Below are 27302 nucleotides of genomic sequence, written 5' to 3'. Positions count from 1 at the left end.
CCTTAGCAGAATATGGCTGAAGAGGGTGAGGGTGGGGAATCTGTCTCCCCCCCTCTAAAATCCCAAAATTATTCTCAGTAATAATCTTATTGGTGGTAGACTTGATATTATTATTATGGAATATTATGGGATAAACTGAGTACTTATGTTGATGTTTTAGAGAACTGAAATTTTCAGCAAGTTTGAAAGAGGTACAGATGAAAGATTGGTGAAGTTAAGGTAAAAACTCCATAGCCTTCAATTTGGGTCTGAAGTATCAGTGTGAGCTTGGGATTTAATCTATTTATATAATAATTATATAGAATATATATAATAATTTTATATAGAATATATTATAAAATTATATATAAATCAAATCCCCTAGCTCTGTCTATGGAAAGGCTTAGAAACAATGGTCAATCTGGTATCAGTGACACTCCTACTGCTTAGATTTTGGTATGTAAACATCATTTCCACTAAAAAGAACCAGATCTCCTTGGAGAAATGGCTGATTCCAGGTCTGAGGCAGGAATTGTTCAAAATAAGCCTACAACAGTTCATCATACTAGAAAGAAAAGAACTTATTAAAGAGTACTAATGTCATGCCAGATACAGAGACTCGAGAACGTAGGAGCCAATTTGAATAAGTTCCCACTGACCAAAGATGGGACAATATGGATATTAATGAGAACAAAACTGTAATGGGTCAAAACACATAAAATATGGTTAAATCCATGAATTCGTAATGATACAAAAATAGCTCAATGTTTTGTAACGTAGGGACCTTATTTGGATCTCAATTCAAACAAGTTATTTTTTAAAATGTATGAGACAGGAGAATGTGAATGCTGACATCGGTGGTTTTAAGAAATTGTTAATTTCTTTCAGACCTGATAATGGTCTTGTAGTTAGATTTGTTTAAGAATATTTTATCTTTTAGAGACACACACTGGAATATTTATAAAGGGAATAGTATGATGTCTGAGATTTACTTCAAAATAATCTGGGTAGTGTGAGTGTAAATAACACAAGATTGGTCATGTATTGATAATTTGAAGCAGGATAATGGTTTCATGGTGGCTCATTTCACTATTATCTCTACTTTTATATATGTTTAAAATATGAAAAAAAATTATTTTAAAGTTAAATGACCATAAACCTGAAAATGTCTACTACAGAAGATTCAACATTATAACATTGAGTCTCCCCAAATTTATAAACATATATACCTGTAATTATATATACAGCAATTCAATATAAATATAAATATAGCAATTCAAATAAAAACTCTGACAGAATTTTTCAGAAAACTGATTCATTTGGAAAATTTACATGGAATAGATAACATGCACAAAATACTAAGTCAAGTTTGAAAAAGAAAAACATAAGAGTGGTGGTGTGATTGTCCTATCGGACATGAAGAGATATACGGAGCTGTTTTAATCCCCAAAACTCTGTGGTATTGAAGGAGGAATAGAAAAAAAGAACAGATCGGTGAGCTCAGAAACTGATCTTTGTAGGGGCACCTGGGTGGCTCAGTTGGTTAAGCATCTGACTTCGGCTCAGGTCATGATCTCACAGTTTGTGAGTTCATGCCGTGTCGGGCTTTATGCTGACAGCTCAGAGCCTGGAGCCTGCTTCAGATTCTGTGTCTCCCTCTTTCTCTGCCCCTCTCTTACTCATGCTCTGTCTCTCTGTCTCACAAATAAATAAACATTAAAAAAAATTTTTTTAAAGAAAAGAAACTGATCTATGTATATATGAGAATTTGGTTTATGGGTTTCCCATCACAATGGGAAAACAAATAAAATAAGCTCCCTATTTCACACCATAAACAAAACTAAACTCCAGATGAAATAAAGACTTAAAAACAACAACTATAAAAAAGAAAAAATAATACACACTCTAAAACTATGAAAATTAAATGAGTGTATCTTCTTTATATTGGAATGAAAAAATTTTTCTTAAATAAGACAACTGGATGGCTCAATTGGTTAAGCGTCCAACTTTGGTTCAGGTCATGATCTCATGGTTTGTGAGTTTGGGCCCCTCGTCGGGCTGTGTGTTGACAGCTCAGAGCCTGGAGCCTGCTTCCGATTCTGTATCTCATTCTCTCTCTTCTCCTCCCCCACTCATGCTCTGTCTCTCTCTGTCTCTCAAAAATAAATAAAAGTTAAAAAAAATTTTTTAAATAAGACAAAAAGCTTATATCATAAGGTAAAAGTGAATAAATTTTTCCATATCAACATTATAAAAGTCCACAGAGAAAAAGCCAATATAAGCCAAACACCTGTGAAAGACTGAGAGAAGATATTTTTAGTATTTATCATTGTCAAAGATTAGAAGCCAGAATACACATATGTATGTATGTATGTATGTATAAAACAACTACAAGACACAAAGTAAAAGCAACAATACAGTAGAAAAGTGAACAAAAGATATGAACAGTCATTTCACAGAAAACCCCAACGGTCAGTAAATGTGTGAAAAGATGCTCACCCTCATTAGTAATTAAGAATAGGCAATTTATAAAAAATTATAGTTCTCCCTGCCCCAGCTTCCACCCAGTTAACCACTCTAGCAGTAAGATGTACCTAGGCGTATCTTTTTTCCATAAATATACTAACATACATTACTATCAATAAAGATATTTTGACTTGATGAGCCAAGGAATAGCTGAGCGAGAATTAGACAACAGTCGTCACGGATAGTCATGGGTTTTCCTAGGAAATCCTGGAGGAAGCTGGGGCTTCAGGAGTTTAATCCGCATCTCTTCGTAACTAAGTTTTTCCATGTGAAAATTGGTGTTTTGAGTAAAGTGAATTATCAAAATGATGAAGGATTAAAGGGTAAGCTTGTGCTACTCCTATTTTGCTGAGTTTGTTCCACTGACCTGCTCTACTGGGGGCTCTTTGTGATGGCTTACTGTACCCACTTTGTCCCCAGAACCGTAGGATGAGGGCCAGAGGTAGCTGATCTGGTTAGATTTTAAGTGAAACCGAAATGAAAGTTAACTTCCTCATTGTGAATACCTCACGTGACAAGGTCTGATTTCTTTTTACAATCAATCTAACTGAAGTCTCTTTGCTGCCTTAAAATCTTTGGAGAGGGTCCACCCGCAAGTATGCTTAGTATGGGAGCTCCTGCCGGTTCTATCATGTATGTACTGTCTGTTCTTTTTCTCCCATTTGACCTTTAAACCCTCTGTTTATGTTTTTAACTTGCTGTATCTGCCAGGGTTTAAATCTTTGCTTTCAGGAAGTAAACTAAAAAATCGTGCCACTCAACTTGCCTCTTCTTTTTTTGACTAAAAAGAATCTATTTTTGAGAAGTTAATGTCTGCTTGCACATCTAAACCTGAGGCTGAAATGTAGCTTTCTTTGGAATATAATGTGAAGATTTACATGGTTAAATTCCAGCCGTTTTGAATGAAAAAGAAACAGAAAAGAAACTATAATCCAGTTTGAAGGAGGTAGTCACTGAATTTCTGTTAAAGTCTTTTTGTATTAAATATAGAAGTGGTGTTTTCAAAAGTAAAGTGCTTCCTTTGAAGTAGGTATTTTGATTGTTGGAAAAAAATGGTTAAAAACATAAACTGACTCTAGGATTTGAAAGCAATACATGGGAGTTGTCTTTCAACTACCTCTAAATGTTGTGGATATTTAAATAGACCAGAAGAACCCATATATCCAAAAGTTATGAAGATAAACTGATTTTTCAAAGGTTTGCCCTCTTCTCAAGGATGAGGGTGTCCTGGGAGGATTTCCCTTGATTGGATTTATTGGCGAATCTTGTAAAAGTCCCTGCTCCCTCTGCTCCTACCTCCTACCCAATTCCTCCTACCTTGGATGAATGTTTGGTATACCAGACAGCAGGAAATTTCTGAAAATCACTTTTTAAAGTGCTACTAAGTATTGGAAGTGGTACTCTAGTCATAAATCATAAATTCCTGTGACAATATATCCCAGAAAGTTTCCTGTATAATTCTGATTTGTATTCTCCCTGTGACAGACTTTACATTGCTATTTTTTAAATGGAAAAATATCGTCACAATATATGCAGCTAATAACTACTCTTCTTATGTTACCTTTCCTTCAACAGCATGAAATGTCTGGTTTGGGTGCTCCTGGTGTGCGCCTATGCATTGGCACAAGCACATAAAGATCCCACTCTGGATCATCACTGGAATCTCTGGAAGAAAACGTATGGCAAACAGTACAAGGAAAAGGTAGGTGGGACAGTCACTTGGGCAATTTGCTTTTACTTGAGTAGCCTATGCTTTCTCCTCCTCAAAACTATATTCTTATGAGCAATGTTTTCCATAAATGCTTATGTGCTCATTTCTTGCCAGATTCTATTCTTGGTACTAGAGACATAGCAGGAAACAAAATGAAGTTCCTGTTTTTGTGCAGCTCATATCCTAGTAGGAGACACAGGAACTAGGTAAAGAAGAATCAGATATGGTATGTGAGGTGGTGATAAGTGCAGTACAGAAAAATCAAGTAAGGCATGGGGGTCTCGTGAGACCTAGTGCCAAAGGGCTCTGGTAGACAGCTGTGAAAGGTTGGAAGTGACTATTCTCTGCATGTGATAGAACGCTCAGGGAATCACTCTCCTCGAAGGTGACCTGTGAGCTGAGAATTCATAGAAGCCAGGGAGCAGTCATAACCACAATGAACGTTCCAGGTCAAGGGGAATAGAGTGCATGTTCAAGGACCAAAAGACCTTATTTCAGTCCCTGATGCATAGAAACGCTACCAGATGGTTTTGACTCTCACTTCCCACTTTGTACTTTTGTTTTGTTTTTATTTCAAAGGATACTTATTGATTTTTAAGACCTTAACCCTAGTGCTTCAAGTAACTAAGTCCTATAACTATATAATATTCCTGAGTTTGGGGGTGCCTGGCTGGCTCAGTCAGTAGAGCGTGTGACTCTTAATCTCAGGGTCGTAAATTCAAGCTCCATGGTGGGCGTGGAGGGTACTTTAAAAAATTTTTTTTCTGAGGGCCACCAGGCTGGCACAGTCAGTGGAGCACGCTACTTTTGATCTCAGGGTTGTGGATTCAAGCCTCATGTTCGGTATAGAGATTACTTACTTAAAAATAGAATCTTTAAGTGGCCCCTGGGTGGCTCAGTCAGTTAAGAGTCCAACTTCGGTTCAGGTCATGATCTCACAGTTCATGAGTTCGAGCCCCGTGTTGGGCTCTGTGCTGACCGCTCAGAGCCTGGAGCTTGCTTCAGATTCTGTGTCTCCCTCTCTCTCTGCCCCTCCCCTGTTCACACCCTGTTTCTCTCTTTAAAAACTAAGCATTAAAAAATTAAAAATGGGATCTTTAAAATATATATATTTCTGAATTTGTAAGCAATAATTATGTATTTATTTATTTGATGTATTATTTTCATATAAAAATGACACTTTTAGGGGCGCCTGGGTGGCTCAGTCGGTTGAGCGTCCAACTTCAGCTCAGGTCACGATCTCGCGGTCCGTGAGTTCGAGCCCCGCGTGGGCTCTGGGTTGATGGCTCGGAGCCTGGAGCCTGCTTCGGATTCTGTGTCTCCCTCTCTCTCTGCCCCTCCCCCGTCATGCTCTGTCTCTCTCTGTCTCAAAAATAAATAAACGTTAAAAAAATTAAAAAAAAAAATGACGCTTTTAGTAGGATGTGGACTCTGAGTTGTTTTCTTAGTAATGATGAGTTTTACCCTCATCCAATCCCCTTTAGAACCAGGCCTCCAATTTCAAGGTTAACCACAGTGAGATGTTCAGTTAGCACCACTATCTGATTAAATGAATGCTATCTCTCTTTTTAATGATTCTAGTCCCTTGGAAGGGATGAAAATGACTTTTGATTAGTATCCTGTTTATAATCTATCTCAAAGTTCAAATACATAATGCTATTGGACACTTAATAGACTACAGTATAGTGTAAACATGACTTCTCTATGCACTGGGAAACCAAAAAATTCATTTGACTCCCTTTATTGTGATATTTACTTTACTGCAATGGTCTGGAACTGAACCTACAATATCTCTAAGGTATGCCTGTGACTATGTTCATTTTCCTTATATTTTAGAATGAGGAGGTAGCACGGCGTCTTATCTGGGAAAAGAATCTAAAATTTGTGATGCTTCACAATCTGGAACATTCAATGGGAATGCATTCTTATGATCTAGGCATGAACCATCTGGGAGACATGGTAAGTAAATTACAAATAGTCCTACTTTCATCTCTGGGTATGCATGATTTCCATCTCCCAAAAGGCAATTTGAAGGTAAACAGCAAAGGAATATATCTATATGTGTACAAAGTTAGAAAACAGTAGAATTTAAGGACATGAGAATTTGCAGATGCCTTGTTTAATCCTACTGTAACCATTTCCCTTAAAAAATGTTTAAAGAAATATTTGAAGCTCATAGGCTACTACTGCTTTTGCTTATTTTTTTAAATTAATTCTAGAAAGCGTTGTCCAAAGATTACTCACAATCTTTTAGAGTTAAGTTACCATACTTATGTAAGTCTAAACCGGTAATACAATATGGTCCACCTGCTGTCTTCATGAGGGAATGTCGGTATTTAATATCACAAACACTCCCCCATTAGTTTTTAGATTTTTTTCTATCCTATGAAACTTTACCACTGTGGCCAAAATTAAAAACCACAGTACCTCTTGGAAGAGAACACCCCAGGTGGATTAAATTTCTACTTAGATGCAGGCATCTCCTTTGTAATTCTTTCTCACGAAGAAAACCGGTTCCGTCCACTTTTTAGACAGTCCTCTTATAAAATTCTGCCTTGCTTTAAACCAAAAATCTGCTTCCCTGTAACTGCTAGTTTCTACCACTTTATTCTTCCTCTTGCCAATGCCTAACCGGGTGCTAAGACAAGTCGTGAAAGAGACCCTGATAATTCGCCTATCAGATGGTTAGCAGTACCTATGTTGGCCACAACTACCACTAATTTTTCTCCATTGTCAAATATATTCACAGTTACGATTATTAGAATATTGAAAAGGTCATAAGTGAAAGGAGATACATTTATTTGCCTTGTAGACCAGTGAAGAAGTGATATCTTTGATGGGTTGCCTGAGAGTTCCTAGCCAATGGCAGAGAAATGTCACTTACAAGTCATATTCTAATCAGAAATTGCCTGATTCTGTGGACTGGAGAGAGAAGGGATGTGTTACTGAAGTGAAATACCAGGTGAGTATTGTCACCCCAGGCCTCTGTACCCCAGGAAGGGCTCTCTCTTCCATCAGTATTTAGTCTAGCTACATAATTCGGCAGTGAATCTTCCTTATGTTAGTTCTGATTTTTTTTTTTCTCATCTTTCCAACGAAATTATAAGTTCCCTGAGGACAATGATCACATATCATACTTTATTTGTATTCTCCAATTTAGTCCTTGTTTAGTCTTACTGTGACCACTTTCCTTAACAAAATTTGTAGAGAAATATTTGAAATTCACAGGCTACTGTTGCTTTTGTTTTTTATTAATTCTGGAAATCATTCATTAAAGATTAATTAATTAAAGATTACTCACAATCTTTTAGAGTAAGTTACCATACTTCCGCAAATCTAAATTGATATTAGACTTAGAACACCAATGGCTAGAGCCACGTAAACAAAACTGTCAACTAAGCAAATATGTCTTTAAGACAGACTTTTTTTTTAATGTTTATTTATTTTTGTGTGAGAGAGAGACAGACACAGCGTGAGTGGGGGAGGGGCAAAGAGAGAGATGCAGAATCCGAAGTAGGCTCCAGGCTCTGAGCTATCAGCACAGAGCCCAACGCGGGGCTTGAACTCATAAACTGTGAGATCATCACCTGAGCTGAAGTCGGACTCAACCAACAGAGCCACCTAGGCACCCCTAAGGCAGACTTTTAGTGCTCCTACTATCCATCAACTGACTGGACCCTCCACCAAGCCAATTGCTTGACAAACAATATTGTGTGTGTGAGAGAATATCAGGAAGTTTCTCTCTCCATTTCAGAGTTGAAGGAGAGGAAAAATCTAGAGCTAAGAGTAGCCTGTAAATTGTACCAGTCAACTTTACTCATGACCAGGCTTGCATTGTTAGAGTAAGAAATACAGTATGCATTTTATAAATTCATTCCTATGATTTTGTATTTCCTTTAGTTTGCTTGTTTTTGTTTTTTAAAGGCAGCCAAGATCCTAAATTAGTTAGGGATAACTAAGGGTAAAACCCATGTATCACCTTAGAGGTCAGAGGAAGGGAGAGAAATCAGTGTTCTGAGCAGCTGCCCCACCTGGTGACCAATGAAGAAAGTAAAACTTAAGAAGTGAATGGTACTGGGGCGCCTGGGTGGCTCAGTCGGTTAAGCATCTGGCTTTGGGCCAGGTCATGATCTCACAGTTCGTGTTGTTCGTGTGGTTCATGTAGTGCGGTTCATGTGTTTCAGCCCCACATTGGGCTCCCTGCTGTTATCACAGAGCCCACTTGGGATCCTCTCTTTCTCCCTCTCTCTGCTCCTTCCCCACTCACTCTCTCAAAACGAACAAACAAGCAAACAAACAGAAATAAAATTGTAAAAAGCAGTGAATTGTGCTGCTAATATCTTGTTCTTTTCTACCTGGAAAATTTTCTTGCAATTTGTTTTGGGTTTCTTACTAGAGCTTCTCTACAATAAAAGTGTGGGAAGATGCAATAAACTACACATTGAAATGTTAACTACAAATAACTTAATGAGCTCTTTTCCCTGGGTGCTTGCATTCAAATGGGTGATTTTGCTTTAATCAAAAGCAAATTCAATTTCCTTCCTTTGGGTGGAAAGCAAAGCGGAATGAAGGAAGAAATGAAAGAGAACAATTATGATAGGGCCCTGGACCTTTTTTAACTAAAGCAGCTTTGTGTTCTTCTCTTTCTTTATGCTTCCCTGAAAAATACCTTTTTAAAATTTTATCTATTTTATTATTATTTTTTTATTTTAGAGAGAGCAAGGGGGTGGGGGCAGAGGGAGAGAGTCTTAAGCAGGCTCCACACTCAGCACAGAGCCAGCCCAACGTGGGGCTTGATCCCACAACTCTGGGATCATGACCTGAGTCAAAATCAAGAGTTGGACACTCAACTGACTGAGCCACCCTGACGCCGCAACTGTAAAATATCTTTGATCAAAAAATTATGAAGCTAAAAATGTTTGAAAAAATTTAACCTTATATTTTCAGGCCTCGTTTGAAAGGAGAAGGGTGTTTTAGGTCAAGAGAAGATTTGAGCTGCTCTCAAAATCACTGTACTGTAGCTGCCTAATCTACCTCACGTATAGGTGAAGATAGCTGGGATCTGGTACACGCTCAGTACGTACTGTTTCTTAATATATTCGATTATACTCTGAGCTCAGCCATTTGCATCTCTCTATCAACACTGGACTTTGCTCAGAGATCAACCAAGTGTTTAGTCTTTAGGCCCATGTCTAGGAAACGAAGAAACTGTAGTGCGGGGAGCTGTTTCCCGAAACAACAGACACAGCTGACATGTTTGCATTAAGGAAGTCCTCCTTGCGGACTCTCTGACTGCCTTTGTGACTTTGTCTCTGTTTCAGGGCTCTTGTGGTGCCTGTTGGGCTTTCAGCGCTGTCGGGGCTCTGGAGGCACAGCTGAAGCTGAAAACAGGCAATCTGGTATCTCTGAGTGCACAGAACCTGGTAGATTGCTCGACTGAAAAATACGGGAATAAAGGCTGCAACGGTGGCTTCATGACAGAGGCTTTCCAGTACATTATTGATAACAACGGCATCGATTCAGAAGCTTCCTATCCCTACAAAGCCATGGTGTGTCACAAGCCAACTTTTTAAGCTGCCCTGTGACCTTATGCTATCCCTTGACTAACTGAACTAAACTTACCTTGAGAAGCAGTGTATGAAAACCCCGATCAGGGATTCTTAAATTTTCAAGAGTTCTCTTCCTTGTTCAGTAGCCTTCTTAATTTATTAGTGGCACAATAGTTTTAAGCAAGTAGAATTCATGCTTTAAAAATGGATTTGCAGCAAACCTTAGAATTCCTTCTGTCCATTTGCCTGGTATTTCAACTTGCTTTTCCTGTGGTGTCCCGTGCTCACCCTTATTCTCAGATCATCAACCGTATCATTCTTCTACCTACTAAAAATCTAACTAATGGTCTCTTCTTCCTCCTCACCAGTTCATGACATATTTTGTTAAATGAATTCATATATCTTGGGTCGCCTGGGTGGCTCAGTTGAGCATCTGACTTCGGCTCAGGTCATGATCTCACAGCTCGTGAGTTTGAGCCCCACATCGGGCTCTGTACTGACAGCTCAGAGCCTGGAGCCTGCTTCGGATTCTGTGTCTCCCTCTCTCTCTGCCCCTAAGCCACTCGCATTCTGCCTCTGTCTCTCTCAAAAATAAATAAACATTAAATGAATTCATAGATCCATATTACCGAATATTTAGAAAAGATCAAAAATACCACTCCAAAACCTCCTCCCTTAACCACCATTACTTTGGTTTATTTCTTTCAAGTTCTTTCTCTTATTAAGCATTTTAAAACACTAGTTATATGCACAACAAATGTGAATTTGTAACCCCTCTTTTGCCACTAAAATATATACTCTGTTTTTCATATTATACGGTCTTTAGAAACCATCATTTAAACTGCAGATCGTCTTGTTGGTATTATAGCATCAAAAAGATTTTTAAGTTCTAGTACAGAGCCTGTAACCTTTACGCAATATGCCTCCACAGCCCACCTGACCCTGAGGGACATTATCCGGTAACTTTACAGCATGAAGATATCCACAATTTAAAACCATAGAATAGTTACGTATTTCCTCTGTTACTGGTGAAACATGGAACTGTCAGGGTTTGGAAGATTCGATTTTTCTTTCTTTAAAAGGAGGAAGGAACCTTAGACATTCGAAAGGCTAAACGAGGAAAGAAAATGTATTTGAAATCCAGACTTAGGATGTTGGCGATTTATAAAGGAAGTTGAAGTATACTTCTTCATCTGATTTATGTTCTTTTTTACAGGATGGCAAGTGCCAGTATGACTCAAAAAATCGAGCTGCCACATGTTCAAAGTACACGGAACTCCCTTTTGGCAGTGAAGAGGACTTGAAAGAAACCGTGGCCAATAAAGGACCCGTGTCTGTTGCTATAGATGCGAGCCACTCTTCTTTCTTCCTCTACAGAAGTGGTAAAAACTCAGACACATTGTCCTCTTGTTACATGCTGCCCTGCGCTGTAAGAGAGAATATCATCCTTCCCCATCACCCCACCTCTGAATGTTGAGATGGGGTTAAACAGATTCCTCCATTTCATATACGTATTTTATATCCAGCTCTAATTAGTGAAGGAATACTCATCAAAGTTTACTAACACTACATGCCACGTACTATGATAGTCTTTCCATGCATGATCTTATTTAATCTTCACAATAACCCTATTTTACAGATGAACAAGTCTTAGTTAACTTGCCTAAAGTCATATAGTCTGAAAGTGGTCAGTTAGGATTAGAAACCCTGCTACTTGACTTCAGAACCTGTGCCCCTAACCCCTGTTGCCACTGTGTACTGTAGGGGTAGCACGGCAGAATACAAGGAGGGTAGGGCACCCATCAATGTTAGAGCCTTGTATTAAACAAAGTAAGTGGCCCTTTTATTAAAAAACAACAACAGCAACACACACCTCACCTTAAAGATCATTTCACCTAGTAAAGAATAAAAATGTATGGAACAAGCAATTTAGGAATATATACAAAGAAATATAATAACTGACTCTATGTTAAAAATCATTAGGAAAAGGTAGCCATTTATCAAAGATTTCTGAGGGAACTGTGATTGGGTTGATGCCAAACTTGGCAAGAAAACTGACAAGTGTAGCATTGATGGCAAAGAATTATGGTCTAAATAGTTTAATTAGAGTATATGTTTCTAAAATTATAATTAAACTTGCCATGTATCCAAAACAGTCTACTAAAAGCAATAGCATTTTCAAATGTCCTTCATTGCTACATACCATTTACTCGTTTTCCCACTCATATTTATTCTTAGGTGTCTACTATGAGCCAGCCTGTACTCAGACCGTGAATCATGGTGTATTAGTGGTTGGCTATGGTAACCTTAATGGAAAAGACTACTGGCTTGTGAAAAACAGGTAATGCATTCGCATGTTAATGTATATTTAATAAAATAAGGAATTCGATGGAGCTTCAACAAATGCTTTCTCGTATGATGATGATGATCATGATAATGACAATGATAAATATTATAGCTTTTTATAAAATGACATACTAAATTAATCACTCAGTGCCCCCATTTCCTCACTTCCTATTCTGGCTTCAACACTTTGTTTTCATGACTTCTCTCCTATAATATTTCTCTGATCATTCCTTCTCAGTCTCTTTGATAAATATCTATTCCTCTGCTTAGTCTGTAAATGGTGGTCTTTCCTCCACGACTCCATCTTTTGCTCATTACTCTTCTGATTCTACATTTTTCTTAGGTACCATCATTCCATTCTTATGATTTTAGTTATAACCTATGTACTGATGGCCTTCATATCTCTAGCTTGAGCTCTGACCTCTGCCCTGAACTCTATCTGGACATATCCACTTCCCTGTATCTTAGTTTCTCCAAACTCAGTATGTCCAAGGAGTTCAGTATCCTCTCTGCCATATCGTCCTCCCAAAACTTCCCATCTCGCTAAATGGCAACAACACACAACACAATCACCCAGTCAGATATTATGGATTTGTCATAGGCCCATCCAGATCTCATCAAGCAACAAGTCAAACTACTTTTCCATGTATCTGTCCTTTTTTTCTGTCCCCTTTCCATCTCTTCAATTATTGCTTTGGGTCAGATGTTTCTTGCCTGGACTATTCCTACAGCCTTCAAACTGGTCTCCTTTACTCTCAAATCCATCTTTTACACTGCTTCAAAACTGGTTTGTCTCACATATGACAAACTGGGTTCATAACTGTTCTACTGGGTACCATTTGGTATAAAATTAATATTCCCCAGTGGGGAAGACAATCATCTATGTTGTGATCCCTACCCGCCCTGCCAGGCTCAATTGCTGGCACCTGTCTTACACTTTTTTCATTTCAGTTACATTGAACTGTACATGGAGTTCCCATACATACCATTTATCTCTAATATCTTCACATCTTGGTTATGCTGTTCCCTCTGTCTGGAACATCCTTTCTCCTCACTTGGTTTATCCCACCTTTTCCTTCAAAACCAGCTTGGGCATTCTCTATACCAGAAATTTCCCCCTAAATCCTTGGGCTGGGTAAAATGTCTTTTTTCTATGCTCCCCAAATGTCTTATGCATCCTGGAGTATTTTATAGATTGTATTTAAATTTGTTTTTACCTATCTATCACTCTAATATTAATATTCTGTCTGTGCCTTTGGGGTAGGGATTTGTTTTGTCCTTGTATCCTTAGCTGTATGACCTGTTAGGAAAGTAGTTGCGGGAAATAACATTTCGCTTCACTTGTAACCTATTCATAGCACTGATCAGCTTGGGCCTAGATGAGTGATAACTTTTTTAAGTGAAGCAATATTTTTTCACTTACCTCTTTTTTTGTTGTTGACTTCCTACAGCAAATATTTTAACTTCTTTCTCTATTGAAACTGCTCTTCTTGAAGGCCATTTATAACTTTTATTTTATTTTTTAAAAATATTTTAACATTTATTTATTATTGAGAGACAGAGAGAGACAGAGCATGAGCAGGGGAGGGGCAGAGAGAGAGGGAGACACAGAATCCAAAGTGGGATCCAGGCTCTGAGCTGTCAGCACAGAGCCTGACGCGGGGCTCGAACCCATAAACAGCGAGATCGTGACCTGAGCCGAAGTCAGACGCTTAACCAACTGAGCCACCTAGACCTCCTGGCCAATTATACCTTTTACTGTTTAAACTCAAACCCCCTTCTCAGCACTTATTCATTCAATAAGTGTTTACTAGGCATCTCCTTGTAGGTGGGGGGGGCATTATCTAGGCCGTGGAGACACAAAAATTAATGAGAAGTCATCCTGTTCCAAATGAGCTCACAAAACAGTCCAATGGGGAATTAGATATATTTTTAAAACAATAAAATACAACACATCATGGTGTATGTATATGTCTCAATGGCTATGGGGCCATAAAAGAGGAGATGCCTAACTACCCAAAAGTTTCACAGAGAAGGCACTACTTACTTGCATTAAGTTCTCAAGTAAGTGGAATTGCTCATGTGTTGGTGGAGGGAAATAAATGGCCCAATAACTCAAAAAGGATATCCAAAGGCACAGAAATATGAAAAATTTTCTCTGCTTTATAAACTCTACTGCATTTATTTCTTTGGCATCTACAACATAACACTATCCTGACCCGTTTTGCTACACCAGCTTTAGCCTCATTTCCCATTTTCTTCCACTGGTCCCTTACAGTCTAGTTCTATCTGTATCAGAGAAAACTCTTTTGCTCCTTGAGTTTCAAGGTTATTGCCATTATGTAGATGATAACCAAATTCACAATCTCTAAAAATGACCTCTCTACTTAGCAACAGATATCCAACTTCCAATTTCATAGCTCTGCTGAAAAGTCCAAATTCCCCTCCTGCCTACCCTATTACTACTTACAACATAACTATCTCTCTTTCACACACACACATACCCACACACCCACACACACACTCAACAAGTCTAAAATCAAATTCCCTCTCTCCCTCCATCTCAACTCCCCTTCCTACTCCACCCCTGAAAAGTATTTTAGAATAAGCTCAAGGGAAACTCATTCCCTGTTTTGAGTAATGCATTACCATCTTCAGGTTATCAAAGCCACACCTTGGTGTCATCTGGGCTCTCCCCTCTTTCCCTCAATCCACACGGCCCTGTCCATTTGGCCTTTGAATCGTACTTCGTATTCTTTTCTATCCAGGCTCTAATTCAGATTCCAGTCTTACCCAGCCTGGGAAGTATCTTCTTAAAATATAGATCATGTAGGGGGCACCTGTGTGGTTCAGTTGGTTAAGCGTCTGGCTCTTGCTTTCCACTCAGGTCATGATCTTGTGGTTTGTGAGTTTGAGCCCCACACTGGGCTCTGAGCTGACAGTGTGGAACCTGCTTGGGATTCTCTCTCTCCTCTCTCTCTCTCTCTCTCTGCCCCTCCCCTTCACATTTGCATATGTGCATTCTCTCTCTCTCTCTCTCTCAAAATAAACTTTAAAAAAATAGACAGGAGCGCTTGGGTGGCTCAGTCGGTTGAGCAACCGACTTCGGCTCAGGTCATGATCTCATGGTTTGTGAGTTCGAGCCCTGCATCGGGCTCTGTGCTGACAGCTCAGAGCCTGGAGCCTGCTTCTGATTCTATGTGGGTGTGTCTCTCTCTCTCTGCCCCTCCCCCACTCATGCTCTATCTCTCTCTGTCCCAGAAATAAATATTAAAGATTTTTTTTAAATAAATAAATAAATAGATCATGTAAACCCATAGTCAAAAGTCTACACTTGATCTTAGTCAAAGGCTAAGAAGCGATGCAAGGTCAAAAATTCTAAATAGTTTACCATTGTCATCATAACGACGTCCAAATTTCTGGCCAGGCATTCAAGATTCCCCATTATCTAGTTTCCAACATAGCTTTTTAGACTTTTCTTCCACTAGTTCTCATGCACCCATATTTACACTCTGGCCACAGTGAACTACTTACTCACCATTCCCTAAGTTTATATACAATTGGCTATTTCTATATCTTTACTTAAGCTGTTTCATCTTTATGAAATGCCCTTAAAGCCCATTGCTACCTATAGAAATCCCACCTGTGTGGGGCACCTGGGTGGCTCAGCTGGTTAGGCCTCTGACTCTTGATTTTGGTTCAGGTCATGATCTCACAAATTCATGAGTTTGAGCCCCACATCACGCTCTGGGCTGACAGTGCAGAGCCTGCTTGAGATTCTCTCTCTCTGCCCTTCCCTCACTCTGCCTCCTTCCCTCTAAGTCAATCAATCAACCAATCCCACCAATATATGGTGAAATGGGCACTCTCATACATTCTAGGAGAAGAATAAATTGTTATATTCCTTCTTGGAAGCAATTTGATAATATGAATCAAGAACTTTTTAAATGTTTATACTCTTTGTCCAATTTTTCCTCATTTCTTGGAATCTATATGAAGGAAAGAATTCTACATATGGGGAAAACGTCATACCCAATTTAAGTAAATTGTAGCATTCTTCTTCTTTAACAGTGAAAGCCAGTAAACAACCGAAAGTACCTAACAATAGGGACACTATTAAGCTATTACACAATCAAGCCCATGTATTAGAAATTATATTAGGGGCACCTGGATGGCTCAGTCGGTTAAGCGTCCGACTTCGGCTCAGGTCATGATCTCACAGTTAGTGAGTTCAAGTCCTGTGTCAGGCTCTGTGCTGACAGCTCAGAGCCTGGAACCTGCTTCTGATTCTGTGTCTCCCACTCTCTCTGTCCCTCCCCCTTTTGTGCTCTCTCTTGAATATTTTAAATAATGTTTTAAATAAACAAAAACATTATTTAAAACAAGGAACTGTATTTATTCAGACTATTATTAATACCCCAATAAAATACTTGGAATATATGTTTAAATTGAAAATACATATAAACATAAAACCTATGTATAATATAAATATTAAGTTTAAAATAATATGCCCAATTTCTTTGATTAATGTTATACTAAAGAATGAGAAGGAATGATACCAATTGTTAATAATGGTTATTTTTGTCTACCTTTATCTATTTTCCAAAGTCTTTAACATGTACCTTATTACTTTTAAGATGAAAAAGAAAGACACGAAAAATCCTATTCATTCTTCAAAACAGACCTGAAATGCTATCTCCTCCATATCCCATTAATTTACTCAGAACTGTTTCTCTAACTTCTGAGCTTTAGAAATGCTTTAGAAATTCTATTCTAGGGGCGCCTGGGTGGCGCAGTCGGTTAAGCCTCCGACTTCAGCCAGGTCACGATCTCGCGGTCCGTGAGTTCGAGCCCCGCATCAGGCTCTGGGCTGATGGCTCGGAGCCTGGAGCCTGTTTCCGATTCTGTGTCTCCCTCTCTCTCTGCCCCTCCCCCGTTCATGCTCTGTCTCTCTCTGTCCCAAAAAATAAATAAATAAACGTTGAAAAAAAAATTAAAAAAAAAAAAAAAAGAAATTCTATTCTAGTATTTAATACATTGTGCCTTGTGTTGTAGCTATTCCTGTAAAGCATGCTCCATTCACTACAATATGAACTTATTAAAGGTAGAATAGTTTCTTGTTCATTTTTGCATCTTCATTCATACGCTGATTCAACAAACATATATTGAGTACCTACTGAGTGCCAGAGTGCCAAGCAGATATGGCAATGAAAATACAGCCTTTCTATCATCCTTCAAGATATTCATAGTCTACGAGAGTCAGGAAAACAGGCGGGTGCATGTACTGACCATTGCAATAGAATGTGATAAATACTAGGATAGAGGTTTGTACCAAGTCGCAGCGGAAGCACAGAAGAGTACTTGGCTGAGTCTGGGAAGTCAGGGAAGGTCTTTTGGCTGGGTTATTTGACTGAGTCTTGAAGGACAAGATGGAATTTGCCACATGAAAAAGAGCAATCAGAGCAGAGGAAGCTAAATGTGCACAAACGCTGAGTGAGAGAAAGTAGATGAGTTAAGGGAACTGCATGTTCTCTTATAAAGATTGTAGTATAAGGTGCCTGTTAGAGAAGTGAGATAGAAAGGGACCAAATTATGAGAGAGCACAACGATCACTGACACTGAGTACTAACAAGGAGAGACCAGACATGGACATGAATTCTAGACTCTACAAGAGGTTGACTCAAACAAAATCCTCTTAGGTCATCAAAACTTTCTTACTGACCTCTTAAAAGGTTACTTTATATGTCATTTCCAGTGCTACCAGGTTAACCTCAAGTAAACGAATGTGAGTCTTCTATTTGGGCTCTTCTTTTATATCCTCCTTTTGTTTATACTTAATCTTACTGGCAGGTGTATAACATTGATCCATGTTCCTGATTTTTCCCCCTTTCTGGATATAGATATTTAGCTTCTTTATATAATACACTGTAGCATAGTGAGTAAAAGCAGTGACTTTGAAACCAGGCAGATCTTGGTTAGAATCCTAGTTCCATTTACTGTCTATATGACCTTAGGTAGTTATTTAACATCTTGAATGTTCAATTTCCTCATCTGTAGAATGTGAATAATAGCCTCAAGGTCATTATAAGGATTAAACAAGATAATGTCTGTAAAACACATAGCACATAGTGCCTGACACGTAATAAGTGCCCAATAAATCATAGTTATTATTGCTATTATTATTCCACCCTTGAATCTCTCTCTATATATAAAAAACTATGCCCTCAGTAGCATGCCAAGCATAAAGTTATGTTTTATAGAATGCTTTCATAATGCCTAAAAATACAGACCAATAATTTAATGCCAAAGCATAATTGAGAAAAATTATTTTATGGGGGCAAAAATAATGCAAAGTACCTGATTGTACAACCCTCTGATGGTTTGCCTTAATCCAGAAACAAAATTTAGAGCATCTAAGTGAGGAATGGTGACCTACATATTCTTCAGGGACATCTCCTTAAACATGAAGCAGTAAAAATTCTGAGGTTATACTATCTGATAAGATCCTGAAGTATCTGTATAGTCTGTGTTGCCACTTGTGGGCAGATCCATAAATTTAGAAAGCTAGATACAATTGCTATCTACTTAGAAAAAGTTAGCAGACTAAGGAGCAGTGAAAGTCACCTCAGTCTAAGAGACTGTCAACAAGAAGGGCCAAAATCATCTTTAGAAAAAAAAGTTCACTGCAGCATTATTCACAATAGTGAAGATATGGAAGCAACCTAAATGTCCATACACACACACACACACACACACACACACACAATGGAATATTTCTTGGCCATAAAAAAGAATGAAATCTTACTGTTCACGACAACAGGTATGAAACTAGAGGGCATTATGTGAAGTGAAATAAGTCAGAGAAATAAACACCCTATGATTTCACTTATATGTAGAATCTAAAAAATAAAACAAAACAGAAACAGACTCTTAGATACAGGAAATAAACTATTAGTTACAGAGGGGAAAGGGTTTGGGTGGATGGGAAAAATAGGTAAAAGGGGATTGAGAGATACAAGCTTCCAGTTATAAAATAAATAGGTCATGGGGATGTAATGTATAGCATAGAGAATATAGTCAATAGTATTGTAATTACTTTGTAATGGTGACAGGTGGTAACTAAACTTATGAGGATCATTTGTAATGTATAAAAATAGTAAATCCCTGTGCTGAAACTAATAGGATATTATATGTCAATTATGCTTTTGTGTTTTTTTAGTTTATTTTTTTAATTTACATCCAAGTTAGCATATAGTGCGACAATTTCAGGAGTAGATTCCTTAATGCTCCTTACCCATTTAGCCCATCCCCCCTCCCACAACCCCTCCAGTAACCCTAAGTTTGTTCTCCATATTTATGAGTCTCTTACGTTTTGTCCCTCTCCATTTTTATATTATTTTTGCTTCCCTTCCCTTATGTTCATCTGTTTTGTCTCTTAAAGTCCTCATATGAATGAAGTCAGATGATATTTGTCTTTCTCTGACTGACTAGTTTCACTTAGTATAATACCCTCTAGTTCCATCCATGTAGTCACAAACGGCAAGATTTCATTCTTTTTGATTGCCAAGTAATACTCCATTGCATATATATACCACATCTTCTTTATCCATTCATCCATCGGTGGACATTTGGGCTCTTTCCATACTTTGGTTATTGTTGATAATGTTGCTATAAACATTGGGGTGCATATGCCTATGCTTTTGTTTTTTAAAGGGAGGAGTTTAATCTAATGTACAGATCAATGAGTAATGCAGACCCAAAGTTATTGGGCATAGAATAATTTTAGCTTGGAGGAAAAAATTAAAGGTGTTAACCATGTACTCATGAGAACCTTAAATACCCACACACATACCACCAAGGAACTAAGAAACCATCCAGAATATCTTTAAGCAATATCTGGTGAACTCTCTAAGATAATCAGTTGTGGGGTGCCCAGGTGGCTCAGTCGGTTAAGCATCCAACTTCAGCTCAGGTCACGATCTCATGGGTTCATGAGTTCGAGCCCCACATCGGGCTCTGTGCTGACAGATCAGAGCCTGGAGCCCATTTCAGATTCTATGTCTCCCCCTCTCTCTGCCCCTCCCCTGCTTGTGCTCTGTCTCTGTCTCTCAAAAAGCGAATAAACATTAAAAAAATAAGATAATCAGTTGCAAAATAGATGGGCCTCTTAGACAATGAAGAAAGTTGAAGGAGTTGGTGGATGTGGGACACTAATGTTTCCTTTTCATCCATAAGTGGATTAAGTTAGTAAAATGCAAGTTGGAAAAAAGAATATATTCCATTTTCCCTCACTGAAAGCTACTGTCTGATCTTTCAAGAGATCCTGACTGTTAGAGTATACATTCTACATTAGACATCATGGGTACTTCCTCCTCTCCATGGAATCAAAGACTGGAAAAGGGTTAAATAAGGAAAAAGTTATAATCTCATGATTTTTCTTAGATATTTATCTACAAAGATATTAAGAATGTGCATATTGGTTTATAACTCAAATAGAGTATTTATTGCCACTACTCCACAGAAATCACTCTTGTCAAGATTAGCAATCATCTCCACCTTGCCTCATTAAACAGTTTTCAGGTCTCATCTTCCCTGAACTCTTAACGTTTGATGTACGGTGACTCTCTATATTCTGAAGCATTTCATTTGACTTTCAGGGGACCATACCCCCTGGTTTTCTTCCTATTTTACTTTTCAGACTCCTGAGCTCCTTAGTTCTTCTTATTCTTCCTCACTTTTATAAATATTAGAATGCCCCAAGCCTCAATTTCTCTCCCTTTATGCTCGCTCTTTAGATGGTCTCATTTAGTCTCACAGTTTTAAACAATACCTGATGACTGTCAACTTTGTATTTTCAACCTAACTTCTTCCCTGAGCTCCAGACTCTGTGTCCAAAAGCCTACCATCTGCCTTTCCACTTGAGTATCTACAGGCCTCTTTAATGAACCATGTCCAAAATAGAATTCTTGACTCCCTGCTACTGCCCCAGTTTTTCCCCTCTCAGTATATGCCAACAGCATTTTCCCCAGGTCAGAATATTGGAGACATCATTTCTTTCTTCGTCTGATACCCCACACCTAAACCATCCGCAAATTCTGTCATTTCTATCATCATTAAGTTGTCCCAAATCTTACCACTTCTCAATATCTCTACTGTTACCACTCTAATTCAAGCCACCATCCATCCATCTCTTGGTCTACCGCAATAATCTCCCAACTGGTAGTCACTTACCCCCTTGTTTGCCTACAGTCGATCCAATACACAGTAGCCAGGGTGATCTTTCTAAAGCATCAAGCAGATTATACTATTCTCCTACCCCAAACCCTCTAATGGCTTTCCTTCACACCCAGAATAAAATCTGTGACCTATAAAACCATGACAATTTCTGGCCTCAGCCTGTCCCTCTAACCACTACCTTCCCCTGTCTCACTCAGCTCCAAGGACACTAGCCCTTTTTCAGTACCTTTTCTCAAGGTACACTTGAAATTTCTCCTACATCAAGCTTATCTCAGCTCGTTTTTCCAGACCTTTGCGTCATTTGCACCTTCACTTTACTAGATCTTTGCTCAAATATTTCCTCAGAGAAGCATTCCCTGACCACTCCTTCTAAAATGTAGCCCTGATTCCCAACATTCCATATCCTCTAACTCTGCTTTATTTTTCTTTATAGTACTTACATCTTGTCATATTATTTATTTGTTTATTGTATGTTTCCTGTGTAGGCTTTGAAAAGGCTTTGTCTTATTTACCTCCATAACCCTAATGCCTAGAAAAGTGTCTGGCACAGTCTAAGAAGCTAAGCACTGTGGTTTATTAGAAATGAAATTGGTATACATTCTAGAAGGAATGTCTAACCAATTGGTAGTCTATAATATGCAGAGAGAAGGTAGGGTGACCAACCATCTCACTTTATCAAAGACTAAGGGATTTTCCAGGCCACAGGACATTTTTTTTAAAAAAAAAACTAGAACAGCTCCTTGCAAACTGGACTGTTGGTTACCCTAGAAAAAGGCTATCTTTTCTAAAAGGGGTGGACTCACACTTGGGTAACAAAAATAGCTACCTCTACTTATTCAGCATTTACTACATACAGACACTGTACAAGCACTGTACATACATTTTTCTCACTTAGTTTTTAAGGTAATCAATGAGATATCCATTTTATCTCCTGATAAACCTCTGGTATTGACAGAGTTAAGAAACTTGCCTGCAGGTGAACAGATTGAATGAAAGGGCTATAGAGTTAGTAAAAATAAACAACTTGGTAAGGACTAGAATGAACATTTGGAGCTGACCTTGTACAGTTCTGAAGGAAAGAATTTGTCCTCATATATTTATTTAGCTTGAGACTTTTAAAATTTTTTTTTCAACGTTTATTTATTTTTGGGACAGAGAGAGACAGAGCATGAACGGGGGAGGGGCAGAGAGAGAGGGAGACACAGAATCGGAAACAGGCTCCAGGCTCCGAGCCATCAGCCCAGAGCCTGACGCGGGGCTCGAACTCACGGACCGCGAGATCGTGACCTGGCTGAAGTCGGACGCTTAACCGACTGCGCCACCCAGGCGCCCCTAGCTTGAGACTTTTAAATCAGTTTTATTCTTTAAAATAAGGTTACCAGGACTCAGTCAAAAAGAGTCTGGGATTTTCTACAAAGTTTGGGACAGTTGATCTTAGTCTATGAAGGCGGGAAGAGTAAGCTCTCCAGATTCTGAATAGGACCTCATTGACTGAATTCATACTACTAGTAATTACAACCTCAATTCAACTTTCATTACCAGAACTTAGGTCCAAACTCAGCTTGTCTAAAAATTGTTATCTACTTTTTTAAGGCAATGAAATAACTACAAAGCAAGGTACAGTAATATATCTGATATAATTAATACAAGGTCGTGGATGTTCTGGTCCGAATTTTATTCTTCATGCTACCTCACTCATAGGAATAATGTAGGGCTAGGGATAGTATAAATGTTAGAGTAGGCTTTGGAATAAAACAAGCCTAAATTTGCACCCTGGCTTCATAATTAACCATCTGCGCAAGCCATTTTACCTCTTTGACCTTTTCCCTCTTTAGTAAAAAGAAGATAACACCCACCTCACTGGGTGATGATTGAGATAGCATATGTTTGTGGGTTTTTTTCAAAATTTTAAAAATATTTATTTATTTTTGAGAGAGAGACAGAGTGCAAGCAGGGGGAGGAACAGAGAGAGAGGGAGACACAGAATCTGAAGCAGGCTCCAGGCTCCAAGCTCCAAGCTGTCAGCATACAGCCCGACGCAATGCTCGAACTCATGAACCATGAGATCATGACCTGAGCTGAAGTCGGCTGCCTAACCGACTGAGCCACCCAGGTGCCCCAGTGAGACAGTATATGTTAAGGTACTTAGCACAGAGTACTTGTTCAATGAATGATGGCTATTAATATTAATGATAGCTTCGCCAGAATTTATTATCATTGCTTTTAGATACTAAAAGAATAGTGCATCCATTGATGAGAGGTGACAGTGGAGTTTGGATTTTATTCTAAAGATATTGGGGAGGCATTAAAGGATGTTAAGCAACAAAGTAGCAATAAATTAAAGGAAACAATAAAGAAGCCCAAAAAGTTTTATTTTTTTTAATTTATTTTTTTATTTTTTTAAGTTTTTATTTATTTTGAGAGTGAGAGAAAGAAAGAGACAGCATGAGCAGGGGAGGGGCAGAGAAAGGATCCCAAGCAGCTCTGAGCTATCAGCAGGGAGCCTGATGCGGGAGCCCATAAACCCTGAAATCATGATCTGAGCTGAGATCACCACCCAGGTACCCCAGCCCATCAAAGAGTTTAAGAGGAGAAAGCAGAGAGAGAAGAGAAAAATCAGGACACGGTAGCATCTTAAGGCCAGGAGAGAAGTAATAGATAACGGTGTTAAAATGTACAAGAGAGGAAAATTAAGACCTGTAACGTGTCCACAAATGGCTGATACAGAGAACGTTTAAGGTCTGAGCACAGCCATTCTAAAGCAGCCACTTGTCTGCTTGCAATTAAGCAGCATTTCTTAGTTTCCCTGCTGCATGTTTTTACATGTTTTACACAATCAACCTTTCCTTCAAGTCTCGAGCAAAAATTTGCAATGGCTTCCTTTTGCCGATGGAATTAATACTACAAGTTCCTTAGCCTGGTGTTCTAAGCTCTTCACAACATGGCCCCAAACCAACTTTCTAACCTCTTTGTGTCCTACTACCCTAAAGACCTCCAATTTTCAACTAAATGTCTCACTACTCTCCAAATATAAACACAGTAGGCATTTTCTCCGTTTCACGCTTTTATTTGTATCCTAGTTATAGCACTTAACAAAGTCTCTTAATATTAGCATTATTTGTATATCTACAATTACAAAACCTCAGAAACATAAAAAACTTAAGAAATTATTTCTCTTACAAAAAGTGTGACCAAAAAAAAAAAAAGTGTGACCATTTTTACTAGTCCGTGGAAAAATGAGAAAAAAAAAAAGAATATTTTGCTGTATCTTCCATAAAATAAAGGTATCTGACTCAAAGGACTATCCTTAAATTAGAGACTATGTCCTCTTAAGTTTTCTTTTGGTGTTAAACATCCTTTCTTTTACAATATGATGGTGATAATAAAGAGTATGGGGTGTGTGTGTGTGTGTGTTTTTTTCAATGTCCCTACTTGCTAATTTAAAACTTGGTAACCTTAGGGGCGTCTGGGTGGCTCAGTTGGTTAAGTGTCCAACTTTAGCTCAGGTCATGGTCTCGCAGTTCATGGGTGTGAGCCCCACATTGTGCTATCTGCTGTCAGCACAGAGCCCGCTTCAGATCCTCTGTCCTTCTCCCTCTGCTCCTCCCCTGCTCACACTCTCTCTCAAAAATAAATATTAAAAACAATTTTTTAATTAAAATTGGTAAAATTGCAAAATTTTTTTTGAAATTATAAAAGTTGATGAAATCAAAAAGGGAGAGAACCGTTGATCTCTTCTAACCCTTACCTGACCCACGAATCCCCTCTGCAACATCTCTAACAGGTTATGCAAACCTCTGGATGAACACCTCCAGAGCCACTGAGCTCACCCCCTCCCAAGAGAGCATATTCCATTTTTTTCACAGCTTTACCTATGAGAAAGCCTTACCTCAGCTCCACTTCTATGTCAAAAAGCTGTTTGAAAGCTTCACTTTTTATTGCTTACTTTGGAATTCCCTGCCCTATGCCTTTTCCATAATAGTCACTCAAAAATATTTCTTTTTTTTTTTTTTTTCAACGTTTATTTATTTTTGGGACAGAGAGAGACAGAGCATGAACGGGGGAGGGGCAGAGAGAGAGGGAGACACAGAATCGGAAGCAGGCTCCAGGCTCTGAGCCATCAGCCCAGAGCCTGACGCGGGGCTCGAACTCACGGACCGTGAGATCGTGACCTGGCTGAAGTCGGACGCTTAACCGACTGCGCCACCCAGGCGCCCAACTCAAAAATATTTCTTAATTGACATTCTCTAAAGGAATTTAAGTTTGATAGAAAATTACAACCTATGATCCTACTATGCAAAAACATTTAGAGATGGGGCCTTGGAAAGGATAATAACACTCTTTCCCTGCAGAAGGCATATTTACAAAATAGGAGGATTAAAGGTTTGGGATGGAATTTATATTGTTTTCCTTAGGTATTAAGTCAATTCACCAACATAGCATTAAAGCCTTCCAAACTCGCCTTTGAAAATTGCCTAAAAGCCCTGGGGAAATTATTATATTATTTTGTTCTAATTTGGTTTTATACTTTTATATATAATCACTTTAGGAGAACAACAATTTAGGAGATAAAAAGCTGATAATGTGATATGATTATATTCATTTGTAATGTTGTGTTGTCTTTTTCTGAAGCTGGGGCCTGAATTTCGGTGACCGAGGATATATTCGGATGGCAAGAAATAGTGGAAATCATTGTGGGATTGCTAGTTATCCCTCTTACCCAGAAATCTAGAGGATCTCTTCATTGTATAACAAGCCAAGAAAAGAAACACTTTCTCTTGACTTAATTTTACCTGCCATAACCAGTAGAAATAAGGGAATCATGAACAATGTATATTTAACGTACTAATAAAATATATAGTTTGACTCTTCTACTTTTTTAATCTTGCAGTTATGGAAAACTTTTGCCAGGTAAATTAACAATACATTATAGATATAACTGTATGAGAATTAGTCAACCTAAGATAATCTGTCATGTTTGTTTTGTCACTGTCTTATTTTACATGCTTTGTCTTTTTAAGTTCCCTGATATACTTTTGTAATACGATGGCATATCAATGCTTAATAAATATCTGTTTTCGTCTTTGTAGCATTACCACATACCATTATTTTCTTATACTTAGGTAACTATTATAATCTATCATGAGAATGTAAACTGTAGGATGCTGGTGAAGGGCTTTGGCAACTTTAATGGAAAAAACTACTAGGTTATTAATGTCCTAGGGCTCGGATTGTATCTTTGCACATTAAAGGATTCAATTATTTTTTAAAATAAATGTTAAGGTAGGCAAATATAGTAAAACCTTGGTTTGCAAGCATAATTTGTTCCAGAAACATGCTTGTAATCCAAACCCCTTGGGTTTCCCCATAAAAAGTAATGGAAGCTCAGATGATTCATTCCACAACCCAAAAATATTCATATAAAATTTATTACAATGCTGTAATAGAATATAAAATAATTTTAAAAATACAAAATATAAAATTATAAATTATAAAAATAAAAATAAACAAATTAACCTGCACTTACCTTCAAAAACCTTCATGGCTGATGTGAGGGAGACAAGAGAGAGGAGAGTTATTGTGTAGGATGACTTTTACTATCACTAACAGAATCACTGCTATCTATTGGCTCAATGGGATCTTCTTCTGCCTGGAGGCCATTGTATATGCTCGCAAGGATGTGACTATAGTACAGTATTAATAAACTTGTTGCATACTGTATTTAATGTAACTGGCAATCACGCAGCAGAGGAAAGGGTCTATATCTGCAGGCAGCCTGACTTAGAATGAAGCAAAGCATTTCTAAGCTTACTCTTGTACAGAAAAGCAAAGGACTGTCCATAGGTGCTTGGAAGTGACAAAACATACACTAGTGACAGTTGTGGGCACCTTCCAACATTCTGAAAAATCACTGATTTCTGCCAAATAGCGCCCCTGAGACCCAGCATCCAAGC

The 27302-nt window shown here is 38.3% G+C and overlaps 1 protein-coding gene across 2 annotated transcripts; it reads left to right on the top strand.

Moving 5' to 3' along the window:
* Window positions 1–3023: 3023 nt before the first annotated feature.
* On the top strand, window positions 3024–26448 carry CTSS (cathepsin S). Of its 2 annotated transcripts, XM_030328171.2 has the most exons (8): window positions 3024–3138; window positions 4081–4207; window positions 6053–6175; window positions 7029–7178; window positions 9538–9765; window positions 10982–11147; window positions 12004–12106; window positions 25981–26448. In XM_030328171.2, the coding sequence occupies exons 1-8, from the start codon at window positions 3104–3106 to the stop codon at window positions 26078–26080; spliced, it is 1032 nt and encodes a 343-aa protein (XP_030184031.1). In that variant the 5' UTR covers window positions 3024–3103; the 3' UTR covers window positions 26081–26448. The 2 variants fall into 2 exon arrangements, with proteins under 2 accessions (XP_030184031.1, XP_030184032.1); XM_030328172.1 differs by lacking the exon at window positions 9538–9765 and having other exon boundaries at window positions 3030–3138.
* Window positions 26449–27302: the final 854 nt, after the last annotated feature.

This window comes from Lynx canadensis, chromosome C1, assembly GCF_007474595.2.
Source record: "Lynx canadensis isolate LIC74 chromosome C1, mLynCan4.pri.v2, whole genome shotgun sequence".
Taxonomy (NCBI): domain Eukaryota; kingdom Metazoa; phylum Chordata; class Mammalia; order Carnivora; family Felidae; genus Lynx; species Lynx canadensis.
The sequence above is the reverse complement of the archived record's forward strand: the minus strand, read 5'-3'. Positions and strand labels throughout refer to the sequence as shown.

What these genes read in the sequence shown, in the direction of transcription:
- CTSS (XM_030328171.2), top strand. Translation starts at nt 3,104, where the DNA reads ATGCTTAGTATGGGAGCTCCTGCCGGTTCTATCAT. An exon ending in GCTCCTGCCGGTTCTATCAT is followed by an intron (nt 3,139 to 4,080) that starts GTATGTACTGTC and finishes TTCCTTCAACAG; the next exon opens with CATGAAATGTCTGGTTTGGG. An exon ending in TACTGGCTTGTGAAAAACAG is followed by an intron (nt 12,107 to 25,980) that starts GTAATGCATTCG and finishes CTTTTTCTGAAG; the next exon opens with CTGGGGCCTGAATTTCGGTG.